Genomic DNA, 20,434 nt, shown 5'->3' on the forward strand with positions numbered 1-20,434 from the left:
TGGCCACAGCCCATGATTCAGTGTATAACTTCATTTTTCCTTCCAAGCAAAAAGCACAACCATGTGTACTGCCCAAAGTTGTGCCCATTGTGAAGATTTCCCTTCACTGCAGTTCTTCAGAGTTTTCCCAGAAAGGGGCTGTAATGCTGCAGCTTTCCACTTCTGGGAAGTGCCCAAATAATATGCTAAGCCATCTGTACACCATGGCTTCTTCTTCTCAGTCAGTTGATCATAGGGCACACCCCATGATGCCGTAGGTGTGTGCTTGAGGACAGAAGGCATTGTAGCAGGAGTAGAAAACATAGGCATTTGGGCAATTTCCTCATATAACTTACTTGTGTCTTCAGAGCCTGCTGGAGCCCAATTGTGTATATACTACTTCCACTTGATGATGGACTGCTGCTGTGTACATCTGACTTTATGGCTTTGTAGATCAGATAACACCCAGATCATAATGGGCAGCTCAGGTTCCATAGTAACTTGATGGCCCATTGTCAAATATTCAGTTAACACTGAGGCCCAATAGGAGGCCAACAACTTATCCTTCATCTTATAAGGAATCTACCTGCATACCCCACACCACTGAACTAGAAATTTCACTGAGGTGGAAGGCCCTTGAATTTTGGATGGATTTATTTCCCATCCCTGATGCACATATGTTATACCAGCAACTCCAGAGTGGTTGCCACCTCCTTCTCATTTGATCCAGTCAGCATAATGTCATCAATGTAATGGACCAATGTGACACCTTGTGGAAGGGACAGGAGATCAGGATCCTTGCCATCTAAGCTATGATACAGGGCTTGAGAGTTAATATAACACCTTTAGTACTGTTGACCTTGCCAGCTGAAGGCCAATTGTTTCTGGTGGTCCTTATGGACAAGTATGGATAAGAAAGCATTCACAAAAATAGTAGCTGCATACCAGGTACCAGGAGATGTGTTAATCTGCTCAAGTAAAACCACATCTGGTATAGAAGCTGAGATTGGAGTTACCATCTGGTTAAATTTCTGATAAGCCACCATCATTCTCTAGGATTTTTCTGTCTTCTGAACAGGCCAAATAGGAGAGTAAAAGGGAGATATGGTGGAAACCACCATTCCTGCATCATTCAAGTCCTTTATAGTGACATTAATTTCTGCAGTCCCTCAAGGGATGTGATACTGGTTTTGATTCACTATTTTACCTGATGTTAGGAACTTCACTTCCATTTGGCCTTTCCAACCATAATAGCCCTCACTTCACAAGTCAGGGAACCAATGTGGGGATTCTGCCAACTCCTACATGTATCTATTCCAATCTTGCATTCTGGGACTGGGAAAATATCCACAGGGTGAGTTCAAGGACACACTGGACCCACTGTCAGTCTACTATTTGCCAAAACTCCATTGATCACCTGACCTCCATAAGCACCAAAGGTCCATACAAGTCATACCTTTATGTGCATTATTTTGCCTATGCTGTCTATTATGAAAATATGCTCACCTCGCTTGTGGTAATTCAGTGCTGCCACTTGGCCCTTGTGACCCTGAGATCCAGTTAGACCCACTCCATCTAAGTCACCTAATGCAGCAACTGAAGCTCCCACTGTGATGTCTTCTTTACATAAAAGACCAACGTTGGAAGACTTTAAAGATACTACTCCCCCTCAAATCTCTTTCTTATAGTTTTATAAGTGAAGGATATATCTTCTGGACATTCCCATTGTGGAGGCAAACATGAGTTTACAGGCCAAATCTATTCCAGCATTACAAGTTCTCTGAGCCACTTAAGCTCTTCATTAACATTAATCCAGGGCTATCAGGGAGCTCGAGCTCATTCAAAGTAGGATATCTTTGGATTCATACATTAGCCAACCAATCAATCTCTTGGTACGTCTTCCAATTGCACTAGCTGCAGTGTTAAATCTATAATCTCTGCTCAATGGGCCCATTTCAGTAAATTCAGCCTGATCTAATCTTATGTTCCTTCCTCTGTCATTGCACACCCTTAAGATCAATTCCCACACATATTCCCCATGTTTTTGTCTGTACACATTAGAAAACTGAAGTTCTTTAGGGGTGTTCCTCACCTTCTCTTGTGACACACTTTCTATGTCTTTTCTGGGGCCTGACTAACCTTTTGCCTTGTTATAGGCCTAGAGTGAAAAATGGGCACCGAGGATCATCAGTACAAAGGATTAATTCCCTCAGGCAAGAGTGATGAGGATAATACTTCAGGGTGTGGATGTGGGGATACAACTGCTGCTAAAGGAGGGGAGGTCATATTTTCATGCAAAACAGCTTCTTCAGAATGTGAGAGTTAAATGTCCCCTGATTCTTCAGGGTCATCCCACACATCACCACTCCAAGTCACAGGATCCCACTCTTTTTTTTTCCCAATTTTAACTTTGTAAGATTCAGGAGTGACCAAGACCACAGACAACACTCTGAGGCACAGATGGAAACTTTTATTCAGGAAAAGCAGAAGCTGCCAGGACTGACTCTCAAAATTAGATCACAGCCAACTTTGAGATTACAGGTAGTGGGCTATATAGAGTTCTTCAGTCAGTGGAAAGTGAGGAAGGGAAATAACTAAGGTGTGAGACCAGAACAGTGACCAGGTGGGAGATAAGGAGGCAGGAAACCTAGACCTGGGGCATTGTTAGGCAAAGAAGGGATAATGACTGGGCAGTTCCCTGAGGAATGTGGATGACTCACTTCCTTATATGTCTGTCACCCTCCTGCTGTCCTCAGTGACTGCATTTTGTCCTGACCTAACAAACTTCTGATAGCCAGTGAGGCGGGGATTTGAGTTTATGTTGCAAGTTAGCTAATCTTATAATGAGCTTGGGCTTGCTTTCTGCAGTTTGAGCCCTGTTATGGCTAGAGAGGAGACTACTCAAGGGCTCCCTTAGAAATCTTCAGATCATCTATGTGGGTCTTAATCTTGGAATTTTCCTTTCTGAGTTTCTGTTGCTCGCTCAAGAATTTTTCTAGAGATGCCAGAAGCAATCAACCAGCCTCATTATTTGTCTTACTGTTCCTCAAATATTCAAATATTTTAAGTACAGTCACTAAATCCTTGCTCTTCACAAGACCTGACTCAGGATTACCAAACATCTATGACACATCATTCTTTTAATAGTTCATACCATGGATTATTAGTGTCCTCCTTATTTCCAGTTAAAGAGCTCTCCTTATTACCAATAGGGCCTTTAATACCACTGAAGTTGGAGAGCCAACCCCAGATTCCACCAAGCCCACTAGAGAAATATATCCTTACAATTCTGTTTCTTTAGAACCACTCCTGCTACCAAAATCTGTATTAGTCAGGGTTCTCTAGAGGAACAGAACTATTACAATGAATTATATTAAAAAGTAAATTTATTGGATTAGTTTATGTTAGTCCAATAGCAGTTGCAGGCCCAAGAATCAAGAAACCTGGTAGATAGTCAGTCCACATGGCTAGATGCCTCAGCTGTCCCAATCCAGCACTGAAAGCCTGTAGGTGCCCCAACCAGCGGGGAGTTGAACAAGGACTCGAGGAGAAGCTAACCTGGGTGAAAGGCAAACAGACACAAGAAGGAGACCATGCTAGGTGTTTATCATGGCCTGGAGAGTTTATTCTTACATTTAGGTTTACATAGGGCTGTAGGGTGAAGGGGATCTGCCTAGGACTGACCCAGGTGCAGCCAGGAGGGCCCCTAGCCTTTTCTCTACATGGGCTCTTTTATGTCCTCCAGATCCCCCCACATAGCAGGAACTCCTTTTTTTTTTTTTTTTTTTCTTTTCTTTCCATGCTCATTTTCCCAGGCCTTCAACATGGGATCTCTAGCCACATGGATATCTTTCCTTGGCTCTGTACTTCCCTCAGTAAATATAATAATTTAATTATTAGCCTTCTCAATCTTGTTTTCTCTTCAATTTTTTTGACTAAAATTAAAAACAAAGCTAGGGCTTGGGGTCCAAAGACTTTCTTGGACCCTTCACATCCTGTTACAGAGACTCCACTCATTGTCCCACTAATAGTCTGTAATCTCAATGTAGGTGCTTGGTAGAGACTAAGCAAAAATGTATCTGTAGGTTGTAAAAGGAAGAGCAAAGGAAGTAGTGTCTGTGGTTAAGTTCATAAAACATAGAAGTTTTGTTTTAAAATAGAGAAGTTGTCAATTTTACATATTCCCTAACCCCATCTGACCGCAGAACCCTTCTCCTTGAACACGGCCTTGGAAAAGAGGGTACATCTCACAAGATAAGGAAGTGCTGACCCAGCCCACTGGTTGTGCTCTCATATGTGGTGATTTCCCTCCTGTAAGTAGAGATCCACCTTGTCAGGCAGTATTCTTGGAGAGGAGTTCCAGGCACTTCTGCTTAAGCAGATGCTAATGGCTTTGTGTCCCTGCAGGTAGCCTCTTTGCAGAGAGGAGGCAAGGCTGCTAGCCAGCAGCTGCCAAAGTAACTGTAGGAAGGTGCTCCATCTCTGGTATAATCAGGGAATAAATTTACCCCATTGGGTTTAGGGAGATTCCTTATCTTGAAAAGGAACTATTCTTGAGTCAAAGCTCTTTGGTATATTTTAAAGTATGCAAAGAGCTTTTACAGTGCTGATAATATCTGTTCCTTGCATTAACCTGTGGAAAAACAAGAGCAAAGATTAATTTCCCTAATCACAGATGATAAAACTAAGGCTCATAGAAATTCCTGAAATCATATTCCTCATTCTTTTCTGCTACCATCTTACATAGGTATAGTCCTCGGCACATGTCAAAGACTTTCATTAATGTTTACACAGACTCTTCATTCATTCTTTCATCAGATTCTCAATGAGTGCTTACCTATTGAAACAATGTTAGAGGAATTGTACAAAGAGTTTAAGGTTGGTGAATGAGACAAAGATTACTCCTGTAAAGAGAGAGTCTGAAACCTAGAAAAATAAAAATAGCCTAGGGTTATTCCTCCTTTACCTTAGGAATCTGAGGTTCCACATGGCTAAATGACTGAAAATTATGACATCATGTTAGTCCTGAAAGATCATCTAATCTGTTACCATCAGATAATTAAAGAGTAAAATAAACCAGGCGTGGTGGCACACACCTTTAATCCCAGCACTCAGGAGGCAGAGGTAGAAGGATCATCGTGAGTTCAAGGCCACCCTGAGACTACATAGTGAGTTCCAGGTCAGCCTGGGCTAGAGTGAGACCCTAGCTTGAAAAACAAACAAACAAACAAACAAACAAACAAACAAACAAACAAAACAATAAAGTAAAATAAAACAACCAGAATATAGAAATGTCCTGGCTATCTGGCTATGGTACCTGAATTAGTTTTGTATTGCTGTGGAACGAATTGCACACATCTGCAGGTCAGAGAAATTGATTTATTACAACAGTATTCATGGGTAGAAGTTGGTGTGATGGCAGCTAGCTCTTCTTATACCTCACATCCATTAATTAAGCTGTTGGCTCTTGCCTGTAGCCTGTGGGAAGGAATGCACTTCCAAGTTCCTTGCTGCCAGTTGCACGTTGAAAGTTTGTAGGACTTTTCTGTCAGTCTGCATTTATTCCTAGCTCCGTATTATCACCTTCCAGGCCTTGCCCACTGTTTATCCATCTTAAAAGGAATGAATATCAGGTCCTCCTCAGCTTCAGATGTCTTTGACTTTGAAGAAACTATCTTTTAAGAAAAATATGTGATTAAACATGTTCTTCCCAAGTAATCAGACAATCCTAAGTTCACTTATATAAAATAATACAATCACTGTAGCGGTATCTTTTCATAATCACAGTTCTTGGAAATTAGATTCTGGATGTTTGGGAAGGAAGGGGACACTTTTTAGAATCTTTATTAATAAGAGCATAGCTTGGTCATGATAGATTGTGGAAGGATATTTTGAGTTTTCTTTGGGGCTCATGATAAATAATTTTGAGAATATTTATTGCAGTATAGCAGACTGTGCCATATTTGGGGACTTAAAACAACAATCAATAACTATACTCATAGTCTAAGGGATAGGACTTCATTCTGGGTTTGACAGACATTCTGTTTCACAGACAGTGGGCTAGTGTTGCTCATTTGTATTTCGCTAGAGCTGGACTGGACTGTAAGTTCCAAAAAGATATTATTTGTATTAATGGTACCTCAGCAGTGGTGGTCAGAGACTGAGGTCCACTAGCTAGCTCTTCCTTTCTAGGATCTCTATGGCCCTTCAGCATCATGGGGAGGTTGTCTAGGAGTCTCTGAGCTTCAAGAAGTTTTCCAAAAGATAAAGAGACAGAGCTTTGTGGTTCCTTTAGTTCTGGTGCATGAATTGGTGGATCACTACTCCCATATTAGATTTGGTTAAAACAGGCAGACTTTGTTCAGAATTGAGAAAAATGGATCTTATTCTTTTGGAAAATATAAGAAAACCTTATAAAGTGTTTTATTTTAAAAAATATTTTATTTGTGTATGAATTTATTTATGAGAATTGAGAGAAGGGACACTCTGGGCCTTTTGCCAATGGAAACACACTCCAGATGCATGTACCACTTTGTGGCTCTGGCTTTATGTGGGTACTGAGGAATCAAACCCAAGCCCGCAAGCTTTGAAAGCATGCACTTTTAACTGCTGAACCACCTCTCCAGCACTAGAGTTGTGTTTTAATTTGTTTGTTTTTCTAGTATAACTCATTTTAGTAAAGAGGGCTGATATTCTTCACAGGTTTTTTGAGGAGTCATTTTATAGTACAACATTATCCTTTGGAACTTTGTCAACAAAGTTTGTTTGCTGGTGGGTTTATTTTAATGCTTAAATCCATTGCTTCTTACTTCTCCCAAGGCTCTTGTTTTTGTTGTTTGTTGTCCTGATTCTTGTTTTTCTTTGTTGGTTTTCTTGGAAGATAGTTAAAGAAGATGATTTCTCATAAGCTGCTATCTTGTATTAATTTGATGGGAATATGTATCGTGTGAGAAAGATTCACTCTACTTTTGGGCAATCTTTCCTTCAGGGAAAGGTTTTGGTTCTGACCTTCCAGATAAAATTTATGTGACTTCAAGCAAGTCTCTAGACTCAGTTTCCCATTTGTTTCATTGACCAGAACGTGCTTAATTATAATTTAGTTCTAGAATTGTAAAGTTCTGCCTTTATAGATCCATCAGCAGTTCCCCCGGAGTAAATTGCTACTTCTCCTTCATAGATCCTGACTACTGGGGTGTGTGTGTGTGTGTGTGTGTGTGTGTGTGTGTGTGTGTGTGTGTGTGTGTTGAAGGTGGTAGTTTCGGTGACAAGGACTTATTCTGAGTGTATATTAAACTGTCTTATTAAATAAGAGGTTCAAGACTACAAATAAAGCCAGCATAGCCTGGGGCAGCTGTCTGTCAGTCATAGGAGCCTGTGGAACCATGTGGCAATAAAGCTTTTAGAAAGAAATAGGTTCTGGCATTTCTTTTCTATTTATGGAGCAGAGTCAATGGCAGTGAGTCCCAACACAGTGGTAACCCAAGAGGATATGACTGGGGGTCGAGGGAGAGATGCATGCCTGCTCCAAGGATAACCCTGAGTGTTGTGCAGGGTATAGTGAAGCCAGCTCTGGCAGGGACAGTGCCATTTCCATCTATGTAGTAAGTAGGCCAGTTGACTCACTTCTCTGACATAAGGCAAGAAAATAAGCATCTCCAGTTGCTGTATATTGTTTTTATCTCCCCCTTTACTTCCCTGAGGCTCGGAAGTAGCTTTCTATTTGAAATAGAATCTAGAGTCTCAGGGGACTGAACCAGAAATAGAAGTAAATTCTTAGACTCTTTGCCAATAGCTCTTTTTTAAAATCCTCCTTCAGAGATCCTGTCCGATACTTCTCCTATTCCCCATTCCCACATAGATGAATTAAAATCCTAGTGCTGTGAAAAGTCACTAGTGACCAATAAGATATCACATGTTTTATTCTAAGCCTCAGTTTTCATATTAAAATGATATTCATAATACCCTCTTCACCCAACATAGGACACAAACAAAAATATAAACCTTAGAAAGTCTGAAAATGACATAAAAATATGTGCAGCTACCTTAATTCTATTATTCTCGATGTTTTATTGGACTTATTTTGCAAGTGTCATATTAGAATACTGCATACTTACAGAAAGGACAAACGTTGGAAATGTTTAGCAAAATGGAATTTTCACAAACTGAATTCATACATGTAAACAGCACCAGGGTCAAAAATTTCCTACTTATCCCTAACACACACACACACACACACACACACACACACACACACACGCACGCACATGCACACATACACACACCTATCCTCTTGTGGGCATTGGCAGCCTCTTATATTACACAAAGGGCACTTCTTTTTCCAGCGCTATACTTATCATACATCGAGTCTGCCGTTTAAAGTTAGCTTGGACTCTGGGTCTGGTCTCTGTGCCTCTGCGTCTCCTCTGAGGGTCCCCTTCACCGCCGGGCGCATGCTTCATTCGTCCTGCTGCAGAGCCCACCGTGGGCGGACACCTTGCCCATGCCTCTTGCAGATACTTGTAGTTGTGTGCTTGTGTATTTTTGCCATCTACAGACTAGTGGTGGGATTTCTGGATCACGGTGTATTTGTATGTTTAGTTTTTCAGACACTTCCGTAGATACTCCTGCTTTCCCATATTTGCTAAAGCAAATTTCATTTATATCACCAGCGAAGGAAAGTTTGTTACTAGAGCCGTTTTTGCTAAAGCATAGCACTTCCTTTTGTTCTATCTTAAATTTTAATTTTGTCTTAGCATTCTACTCTAGCAGGATGTCATTGAAGATTCTGTGCATGTGTGTGGGGTGTGTACATGTGTTCATATGTATGAGGATTTACTTGCATGTATGTGAATATGTAGAGGTCAGAGGTCAAAGTTGGGTGCCTTCCTCAATTGCTGTTCACCTTATTTTTGAGACAGGATCTTGCACTAAACCTAGAGCTCAGTAACTTGACTAGACTAGCAAACCTTATAGGTCTCCTATCTCTATTTCTCTAGTGCTGAGACTATAGGCATGCTTTACCATGTCTAGCTTTTATGTGAGTGCTGGGGTTCTGAATTCTGGTCCTCATGCTTGTGTGGTAAACACTTTACCCACTAGACAGGTATCTGTCAAATATCACTGAAAAATTTTAACTTGCATTGTATTGATGATTAAAAAAGCTAGAGTTTCATGTACTTCATGGCCTTTTAAATACCATATATATATATATATATATATAATTTTTATTATTTTATTATGGTTCTTTTGTTTGTTTTTGTTTTTTGGTTTTTCAAGGTAAGGATTCACACTAGCCCAGTCTGACCTGGAATTCACTACGGAGTCGCAGGGTGGCCTCAAACTCATGGCAATCCTCCTACCTTTGCCTCCAGAGTGCTATATTTTTATTTTTTTTATTTTAATGCTTAAATATACTTTATCTCAAATGAACTGCTGTTTCCATCATTTGTCTATGTTCTACTTTTTCCAGTGTCTTTTTCTTGCTGATATGTAATACTTTATGTATTGTGATGACTCATTCAACTTGCCATAACAAAATTATATATTCTGAGCAAGTTATAAACAATAGAAATTTATTTCTCTTTGTTCTAGAGGTTGGAAAAATCCATGATTGTGGCAACCAAAAATTTAGTGTGTGCTGAGGGCTTTCTAGTTCTTGATAGAAGGGGTAGTAGGTCTCTCTCGGGCCTCATATGAAAGGATACCTCATCCCACTCACTACAGCTCCACCCTAAGGTCCAAACTAGCTCCCACAGGCTTCAGCTAACACCATCACCATGTATTGTGAGTGCAACCTTTCACTGCCCAGAAGTATTACAAATATATTAAATATATTCCCTGAATTGAGTTCTCTTTGGTATTTTAATAACATTTTCATGGATATATTTTATACTAACATATTCTATTACCTGGTATTTTCCACTCATGGTATTAAAATATATATTTCCCTACTCTAATACCACAAACATATTTCATGATTTTATTTTTCCCTAAGAGTTATTTGTTATTATTGCTGTTTACATTTCTGCCATCATCTGTTTGGATTTGGTAGTATAGAAGAGGTTATCAAAATTCCTCTGATAAATTTTAGTAATTAACTGACCCACTAGCTTTTGGTGAATTTGTCTGCCTTGTATTTTATTAATACATAACTAATTGCTGATCTCAAAGATGAGTTCAAGAGGGACACAGTATTTTTCATATGAGACAGTATACCTACCGTAAGATTCATTCACATCAACTTATCTGAGCCTCAGGATAACCTGACAAGGATTATGGTACTGTTCCATTCTGTATTTGATAAAACAGAAGCTTAGAAAGGACAAGTGATTAGTTCAAGGTTAAATAATGAGTAGCAGAGCGAAAATTCAATACTCTTTTTTTTTTTTTTTGCTCCAAAGTTCACATTTAGTTCTTTCTTGCACCAGAATTGTGGTGACAGCAAACATTTGAAATGTGGACAAAGTACAGCGCAGGATATAAGGCTATCATCAGCTGGGCTATTTTAGTAAAGAAGGGTAATATTTTCACCAGAGACAACTTCGTTTGTCTTTGCTCTCGGTATTGATAAGGATTAAGAGTAAGTCATAACTTACTTGCATTAGAGACTCTCAAGAGTTTTGCATGTTCAATTCTAGCTCTTAAGAGAAAGTACAAGTGGGGTTTGGCAGATGGAAGAATTCTGAGCAAAGGGCACAGGTGGTTTATTCAAGGTCAAATAGCAAGGTCAAATATCCAAAGTAAGGCTGGAGAGATGGCTTAGCGGTTAAGTGCTTGCCTGTGAAGCCTAAGGACCCTGGTTTGAGGCTCAATTCTCCAGGACCCACGTTAGCCAGATGCACAAGGGGGCACACGCGTCTGGAGTTCTTTTGCAGTGGCTGGAGGCTCTGGTGCGCCCATTCTCCTTCTCTCTGCCTCTTTCTCTCTCTGTCAGTCTCCAATAAATTTTAAAAAAAAGAAAAAAATATCCAAAGTAGCATAGTGGTAGAGTAGGATATAGCAAGTACCTTACTCCTGTCTCTATGATCACCCAAACCATTTGTCTACATGACTGTTACGAGGTTGACTAGGCCCTGGTCAGCCTTTTTTCCCTTCTGGAGCATTTTAGTTTGCAGAGGTTTTTGTTTGTTTTTTTTTTTTTTGTTTTATTTTTGTTTTTTAATTGCGCAGGCTGTTTACCACCCAGGACCAATCACCCACTCTTTCAGCCTTCATGTGGAGCTGCTCCTCGCAGGTCCGTTTCCCCAGAGAGGTTTCTGGCTCCTTCCATCATTGTCTTTAAGCAAGTCCATGCCCCAGAGCAGAGCTCTGAATGTGAATATGCAGCTGATGTCGCCCGTCACCTCCGTCCAGACACAGAACAGTGTAATTGCAAAAATTGTTTCATAATCCTTCCCAATTAAGCTCCTGACAACCTAATTTTAAAGACCCCGTTGGAGTTTCACTTTGCTGCTCTCATCATTCCTCCTTCCACTCTTCACTCCTGGCCCCACAAACAGACCTACTGCCTTAACTACAGTTCCAAACTAGCAAGCATGAGCAGCAGGGTATGAGGCCATAAAACCATCTTTTGGCTTTTTGACCCCCTTATTGTTATCAGCCACTCATTGAGGCTGTGACATCATGTTGAAGAGCTGAGAAGGGGAAGCTGGCTATTAAGACAATGAAAGGAACTCAAAAATGCAAATTAGTAAAAGATAAATATTTCTCCCTGAAAAATGATGAGCAGAATGGGCCTGGGGGTTAGGTATCATTCATTTTGGCACAGCATTAAGTCAGTAACCCAAGCATCTAATACCCAGGATGTATTTGTGTTGGATCATCTCCCTTCCTGTAACACACACACACACACACTACCACCACTGCCACCAAGAACAACAACAGATCAGACTCCTATAAACAACTACCTGTCTCCCAGGTTCAGTCTGTCTTCTATACAGTGTGCACTTTGTGGAGTCATGCAGAATTTCTCAGACACTCATGGCAATGGTAAAGGAGCGGCAATGAAAAAAAAAAAATAGAGCAATTCTAAATTTCTTTATCTTTTTTCTGTTTTCATTTCCTCTGTAGTTTTCAAAGCATACTCCTGTCAGGCAATCAGGAATTTTGGAATATAGCATTCTTTATTAGCCCATATAAGCCCCCTCCTATGCTCTGGGTTTGTAAGATTTTCCCTAAAATGCCACAGGCCAGGTACCACATTCCCAGTTTAGGTAAAACCTCCAATTAAAATCAGCAGGGAGGTTGCTTGAATTAGGTATCTCAGTCAGGACTCCCCAGTCAGATGGTTCTGAAAGGGAGATGTGAGTCTGTGGAAGCACTGATGGGAAGCCCTGGGTGGCAGAGACTCAGTCCTCCAAATGACAAGTAACTCCATGTTGTGTCATGGGGAGATCTGTCAACTTGCCAGAAAATTCTGGATGAGGTTAAGATAGAGCCACAGGAGAGCTGCTAAGGTGCCTCCATAGCCCTGAGCCTAGTTGATCACTCCACTCTGGTTAGCGGGTGAGGGATGCTTAACAGTCATCCAGGAAGTACTAGGATTAGATCTTGAAATCCTCTTCTCTGCTTGAATGTGCCCATACTGCATGAAAATGAGTGAGTTAAATGCCCTTTGTGTCTTTGACACCCTCATAAAATTGCATGGAAATCAGAAAAAAAAAAAAAAGTCCAATCTTAGGGAAACAAAGTGAGAATGAAAAGATAATTGCTGTGATGAAGAAAACACTAAAAAATATAGGTTGTCCATCTCACCAACCAAGACTGGGCACATTGAACTATAAACATGAGTGCTATGAGCTGGACATTGGCCAGGAATTTTGATTCTGTGGTACAAGATCTTCACTGGCAACCACTGTGAATATTCTCCAATCAAGAACCCGTTTTCTAGTTCAGGAAGGAAAATGGAGTTTCCTGCCCTGCTTTCCTCTCTTCCCTTCCTTCCTTCCCTCCTTTCTTCTTTTCTTCTTTGCTTCCTTCTCTTCTCTTCTCTAACCTGGCCCTCCCCATCAGAATGTACTGAAATCTTTTCCAACAGAAAGAAGCTGGTTTGGCTACTAGTAGAAGATGCTGTGGATCTCTAGGGATGGCGAGAAGCATTTTAAAATGTGGTCCTAGTTGCCTGGCACTGACTGCCTAGCAGTGGAGCTGTGTGAACTTTATGAGACACTCTCCTCTGATGCTGGCCTATTAAGCCATTTCCCTGTTCCCAGGAATGAGGTGTCTGTCACTGGCTGGCCTGGGAAATGGTATTTATAGATCACAGTCCCTTCTACACTTGATTCCCACACCTTTTCCTGTGCTCTTGACGTTGATCCACGGCTACATGAAAATGGAGAAGAGGGACCCTGGCAGGTTCAGAGAAAGAAGAAATGAGATATTAGGCCCTTCACATACTCATACTTTCTGTTTGCATTATTTCAATTTTGTTCTTGTGGCTTGCTTCTTCTTATTGCTTACCTTATTGTCATAATGTAATATTATGACTCATAGTGGGAAGTACACCCATGCCAGAGGTAGAGAGGTTGGTATTTTAATAAAAAAGCATTGTGTTCTCAGACAAGTTATCTCATTTTATTTTCTTCAGTCACTCCATGATGGTTTACATACAAGTCTCAGCATCTCAGATGTCTGAAGGTGTTCAGTAGGGATAAGTATAGTCCCTTCACTGGCTTAAGGCACCATCTCCAATTGAATCTTGCAGAGTTATGACTATCAGTGATTACTACTCAGACCACTGGCTGGAGATGTAGATGGTATAGGAAATTGCTCTAATTGAGGCTTATTTCTCACTGTTCTCACTGGAAGTTGCCTGCACTAGGAAAGAAAAGGAAAGAAGGAAAAAAGAAAGGGAAGGAAGGCCAAAAAAAAAAAAAAAGAGGGCGTGAGTTGTTTTGTTTTTGTTCCAGCTTTTCATCTTCTCAAAATGAAAAAATAGACAGAAAAAGGAATGCTTAGTGACCTTGGGACTTAAGGGTCACTAATCACATTGCTCTATTTCTAGTCTTCCTTCTTTTGCAGAAAAAATGGGTTTGCTGCGCCAGCAGTCCATGTCCCAGCCCATGGCCCTCTCAGCGTGCACTTCTCCTGTATCTTTACATGAGGAGAAACGAGCCTCTGCTGAGCATCTTCATTTCTCCTGCCCACTCTACATCCCATCCCCATCTGCCCCTCTAGCGGCCTCCAAGTAGCCCTCTGCTTATGTTCTCCAGCTTTTGCCATATCAGCTGAGGCACAGCGTGTTTTTCTCTTTTCTGTCCCCCTCCTCCACTCTCTACCTTTCCCTTCTGTTTCCTTTTTTCCTGGGCCTTGCACTCCCTACACCCCCTCCTTCACACCTCCTCCCTTCTGCGACCTCATGCTGTATCATTAATGCCTCCTTTGATACAGCCCACAACCTCACGATTATTCGGAGCTCAGGAGACGCAGGTGCCATGCAGCCTGCTAATGCGTCTCAGAGGGCCTCTGTCCCCCAATCCCTCCTGCCTGACAAGGCTGGAATCCTAATTCCCCATGAGCCCCCTTGCTTGTTGCAGCACCACTAGGAACTTTCATCTTTTTATTCCCCCCAGTGAGGATTCTGAGAGTTCAGCCACAATGAAGCATTGATCAGAAGAGTGGGGGCTGTGGTCCTGACAAAGGGTCCCAATGATGAGACATGAGAAAGGGGGCGCTCTACCGGGTTATAGAATGCCTTGCAGATGGGAACAGAGAAGCTCTAAATGGGGTACTGTCCTGTCACTTGGAGAGGGAGTGACAGGGGCAAGTGTGGGCCATTTGAAAGAGGCATTTTTTTTTCTTTAAATGATGCTCTAGTCAGATGGAATGGTACAATCCGAGCTGCGTGGAGGGCCCCTGCAGCTCACAGAAATATCAGATGACTCATACCCCAATATTCAGTCAATGTTCTGGTTTGTGAGGTGGGAGCCACACAGCTCATTATTATTTCTGTTCAGTTTCCTAAAGGCTGGGCCTGCTGCTGTTCTCCAGGCTATAATAGGATTGGTCTCATGAAGCAGAGACCAGGGAGGCCTGGGGCTGTGTGGGTGGATGGTATCGAAAACTAATACTATGGTCCTGAGGGGAGAGGGAGAGGTTTTTTTGCTTTCTTGTTTTTTAATGAAAAATAAGAAGGAAAAATATTAATATTCTTTGTTCATTCATTCTGCAAACATGCATTCGTTCAGTAAACATTGATAGAGCTAGGCTCTTTGCTAGATGCTGGGGGAAGGAGCCCCTCCCACCGAGCCTGAGGGCCTGGAGAGGAAACCGGCTAGGAGAGGAGCAGTTCTAATACATTGCCTTAGATGTAGTGAGGGATGTTTTCTTGCTGGGGGGAGGGGGAGGATGGTGATATGGATTTAACAGGTAGACAGTTTTGGGAAACTAATTATTCCACCATTTTCTCTCAGCTGATAAGCAACTCACTTAAAGCTCAGAGAACTAGGCAGCCATTTCAACAGTATCCATTTTCAAATGAATATTACAAAATGGTTTCCTTCTGACTCCAGAGAGATAGTAACATTCCTGAGAGACTGTCTCAGTACCTTCAAAGGAAGAGCTTATTCTCTGGGATACAAGTACATTTTATTGTTACCTTTTCATAATTGTTCTCTGCCAGCCTTTCTTGATACTTTAAATACATTAACTCACAAATCCTCACACCAGCCACCAGAGATGGGCTTTATTATCCTCATTTTAGAAATGGATACTGAGGATTCAAGAGGTGGAGTGGTATGTCCCTGCTTCAAGAATAGTTTTTTTTTCTGAACCGAGTTCTGCCTGGGCCAATGCATCTATGCTCTTCAAACTTAGGCTGTACTGCCACCCTGCTGGCTCTGGATGTTTATGGCTTGGTGATTGTGACTCATCAGTAGAAATGATACAACAGATGGGTTGTTAACACGTCCCACCACAGGGAGTACAATGTAAATGGGCTTCTGTTCCCAGCTTCATAAACTGGAGATCATGATCCAGTGACACCATCATCATCACCATCAGCATCACCACAACACATGTAGCCTTCAGGCAGTTTTTTCCTAAGTCTTGTCAAAAGAAAAACCTGTGAGGAGTAATCTCATTGATAGTAAGCTTTGAGTTCATCATTTGACCAGTTTCTGTGGACATATCTGTAAAGCAGGCCTATCTGTCTTTTGCAAGGATAGCATGAGCTGAGTTTTATCAAGCTTTTCATCCCTACTATGTTAGGAGCTAGACTTCATGTAAAAAACAAATCATGTAATCCTTCTAATAGTCCTTTGTGATAGGAGTGATTAGGAAGGTTAAGGAAACAGCCCAGTATCTTCGTTGCTGTGAGAGCAAGGATTTCATTCAATCTCTGACTTACCTTGAATCTCAAGGTATTGTCGTGTGTTCTTGTTAAGCTCAAGTGAGAAACTTTGAGTGAAAATGCCCTGTGCAGGGCAAAATGTGCTAGACATATATGAATGTCTATTTGTAGCATGGAAGACGGCCAAGAGGTGATATGCACAGAAATGAGGAAAGATGAGAGGCCTCCAGGCTGACTGCCTTACATATTTTTACCTATTCTTCTGTTGCTTCTTATCCGCTCATGGATCTGTCTTCATTGAAATGTTTTAGTGGCTGTAACCTGAGTATAGACTCTGGTATCATTTATACTGCTGCAAAGTAGTGGAGAGGCGACCTAAGGATACATTCTGAGAATGCCACAAAAGCTCTAACAAAAATGGGGGTATTAATACCTTTCTTACGTGAGCCAGTGTGAGAACCATGTAAGATCATCAATATGGAAATATTATATGATTTCTAGAATATGATAAGATACACTTATTTTTGTTTTGAAGTTATTGTGCATTATATCTCCTCATCTGAAGAATGTGTGGAATATTGAATCACCTGGTATAGATTAAAAGAAATAACTACCTCAAGATATTTTCAATGGGTGATTTTTCATATTTTTGCACCCATAAAGGGTATTTGTGTTTAGACACTTTATGTGTCTATTGTATAACATAATTAAAATATATGGCTAGATACTCCCAAGTTGTACCCCAACGCCTTCCCTTTACTGATGACCACATTAGAAACATACAGTACAATGCTATGTGGATGGTTTGTGGACTTACTGGGGACTAAAATATAGTTGTTTAAAATTATATTCTTTGTTCTTTCTGTTATTACTGATTTGCTCAGCCTTTTCATTTTTTTTTTTTTTAGACCACTTCAATCAGCATGATCAATTGTATGGAATCACTCCCAGGCCCCACCCTGATGGCTAACCTTTCTATTCTTCCTTTTTCCCCCAGGACAATTCAGCAGTGGCTGGCAAGAGTCCAGTCACTTCTCTACTGCAATGAGAATGGGTTCTGGGGAACCTTCCTAGAGAGCCAGAGGAGCTGTGTGTGCCACGGGAGCACCACACTGTGCCAGCGCCCCATCCCCTGTATCATAGGTGGCAACAACAGCTGTGCCATGTGTAGTCTGGCCAACATCTCACTCTGTGGCTCCTGCAACAAGGGCTACAAGCTGTACCGTGGCCGCTGTGAACCACAGAATGTGGACTCTGAGAGGAGTGAGCAGTTCATCAGCTTCGAGACAGACCTGGACTTCCAGGACTTGGAACTGAAGTACCTATTGCAGAAGATGGACTCACGCCTCTATGTCCACACTACCTTCATCAGCAATGAGATCCGCCTTGACACCTTCTTTGACCCTCGGTGGCGTAAGCGCATGTCCCTCACTCTCAAGAGCAACAAGAACCGTATGGACTTCATACACATGGTGATAGGCATGTCCATGCGCATCTGCCAGATGCGTAACAGCACCCTGGACCCCATGTTCTTCGTCTATGTTAATCCCTTCAGTGGTAGTCATTCAGAGGGCTGGAATATGCCCTTTGGGGAATTTGGCTACCCACGCTGGGAGAAGATTCGTCTCCAAAACAGCCAATGCTACAATTGGACTCTCTTGCTGGGCAATCGCTGGAAGACTTTTTTTGAGACGGTCCATATCTACCTACGCAGTCGGACTCGGCTACCTACCTTACGCAATGAGACTGGCCAGGGCCCAGTGGACCTGTCTGATCCCTCCAAGAGGCAGTTCTACATCAAGATTTCAGATGTGCAGGTGTTCGGATACAGCCTAAGGTTCAATGCTGACCTCCTTCGCAGTGCAGTGCAGCAGGTCAATCAGTCCTACACCCAAGGTGGTCAGTTCTATTCTTCTTCATCTGTGATGCTCCTTTTGTTGGATATTCGGGACCGAATTAATCGCCTGGCCCCTCCTGTGGCCCCCGGGAAGCCCCAGCTGGACTTGTTCTCTTGTATGCTAAAGCATCGCCTGAAGTTAACCAACAGCGAGATCATTAGGGTGAACCATGCCTTGGACCTCTACAACACCGAGATCCTCAAACAGTCGGACCAGATGACAGCTAAACTCTGCTAACCCTTTGCCATGGACTTCCCCTTTTGTGTACAAACACAACAGAACAAAACAAAGCAAACAAAACAAAACACACACACACACACAATTTGTAAAATGTAATTAATATTCAGAGGAAAGGAGGGAAATCTTCATTTGTTGGCAACTAAAGTGTTCTAGCAACTGTATAAAAACATGGGGCATGTTTGTTATTTCTATACTCTGTCAAGAAGAAGGGTTTCAGCCCTTTGTGGAGCTTTGAGGTGGTGGCTTCTTAGGACTCGGGTGGTGTGGATGGGGAGAAGGGGAGAGCTTATGCAATGAATTGTAAAGATCTCTGCTGTGCAGGTGCTAAGATTAAACACTAAAGAGAGAGATATATGTAATGTACCACTGACACTGCCATTTTTCCTTGTGGGAGGAAATGGACATAGATAAAGAAGATATTTCTTCGGTTAAGATTTCTTCCCTCTTTATGCAGAATTCCTTGTGGTTCTTTTGACTCTTTCTCAAACAGGGGTAGGGACATGGTGACATTGCTATCCTACCCATATGGCTTATTTATTTTTCAATAAACTAAAAGTAATGGAACCTGGGCAGTGTGGTGGGGGGAATGGGGAGAATGCACATTCACAAAATCAAAGAACAGTAAGTGACCTTAGATGTTAGCTTTTCAAGGTCCCTAGTGTAGGAAATAACAGAAGTGGCATGCCCATGATTACACCTCCAGTAATTGTTTGAATAAGAATTTTAATACTGCTTTCTGATTCCCATAACAACACACATTCGTCCTCATGCTGGCCACTATGCTGGTTTCCAGGTCAACAAAGCTGCCAAACAGTGAAGGGTTCTTCTGTTCAAAATTGTACTTGATGGTTGTTTTGTGTGTATGAAGAAATCCTTCCTATCTCCTTTTTCCAAAATGAAGTAGGGTGGTGTCAGATTTCCCAGAACTGTTTTGCATATTAGAAGTGAAGTTTTAGTTTGAATAAAATCAGTGACCAAATAATACAAAGAAGAATAACGATAATGAAAGTTTTAGTATTGCACTGGTCCTCAAGTATCTAAAATAATTATCATTTGGTTAACTCATAATGCATGTGAAAACTATATATGTGTTTATACACACACACACACACACACACACACACACACACACACATCCATTTCCCACACATACACACAATGAAAACACTACCACTTCTTTAGCATCTTTGAAAAATGAGAATTTTAGTGAAGGACTTGGATTTGAGGTAGAATGGTAGAGTCAAGAAAGAAAGCTCATCTTAAAGAACTTCTGTAGAGGATTTGGGAGGACATTAATTTTTAGCTTGTAGTAGTTCGGCACTTTTCTCTCTGGTGTTTGCAGTCATATGGATCCTCATGTCTTCATTAGCAATGAGTTGCAAAATCACAAAGGTGTCGATTTGCAGGGGAATTTAGAACTTCTCTGGTCTAAGCTGCTTGCAGTGCAAATCTCCTTTTCGTGTTGACTGATTGTGTTATCTGCACAGAAAATAGGTTAGTTCTATTTTCCATTTTCTCTGAAATTTTCTTTCACTGAAGGGAAGCAACAGTTCTCATTCCATCTTGTATTGTGAAACAGATCCAGTGATACAAATACCCTTCCATACTTTGCATATTTGCACTCACTGGCTCCCATTCTGCAATGTGTATTTCTCCCTCATGATTCTAATAATAATGCTTGGTACATGTTGAAGGTCACCAGCATCTGTGATAGGAGCATAACATATGAACCATCCCTGACAAACTTTTATTTTAAAGTAAAAAAGGAGGGTTTAGTAACAAAAAAAGGTGAAGAATTATCTACTTGTTTAAGTGAGAGCAGAAGGAAGATATAATTTTTTCTAGAATAATAAATTCCAACTTTATTATTCTCATTTTCATTATGATTAGCATACATTTTATGTCAGCTATGACACAGTTACATAGGTTTTCAGACATCAGTCTTTGAAAGGGTCATTTAGTTTTGAAACCCTTCCTGCTTGGAAGGGGGCTTTTTCTGGAGTATGTACACCAAGGAAATGATGTGGCA

At 41.3% G+C, this 20,434-nt stretch overlaps 1 protein-coding gene across 1 annotated transcript in view; it reads left to right on the forward strand.

Moving 5' to 3' along the window:
• The window catches only part of Brinp1 (BMP/retinoic acid inducible neural specific 1), a 199,711-nt gene extending 180,742 nt beyond the window's left edge, over positions 1 to 18,969 (forward strand). Inside the window, exon 8 of the mRNA XM_045142268.1 lies at positions 17,265 to 18,969. Coding sequence (XP_044998203.1) covers positions 17,265 to 18,402 — 1,138 coding nt within the window. The 3' untranslated portion in view covers positions 18,403 to 18,969. The remainder of the gene's footprint in view (positions 1 to 17,264) is intronic.
• Positions 18,970 to 20,434: the final 1,465 nt, after the last annotated feature.

The sequence above is a fragment of the Jaculus jaculus genome, chromosome 1 (assembly GCF_020740685.1).
Source record: "Jaculus jaculus isolate mJacJac1 chromosome 1, mJacJac1.mat.Y.cur, whole genome shotgun sequence".
Taxonomy (NCBI): domain Eukaryota; kingdom Metazoa; phylum Chordata; class Mammalia; order Rodentia; family Dipodidae; genus Jaculus; species Jaculus jaculus.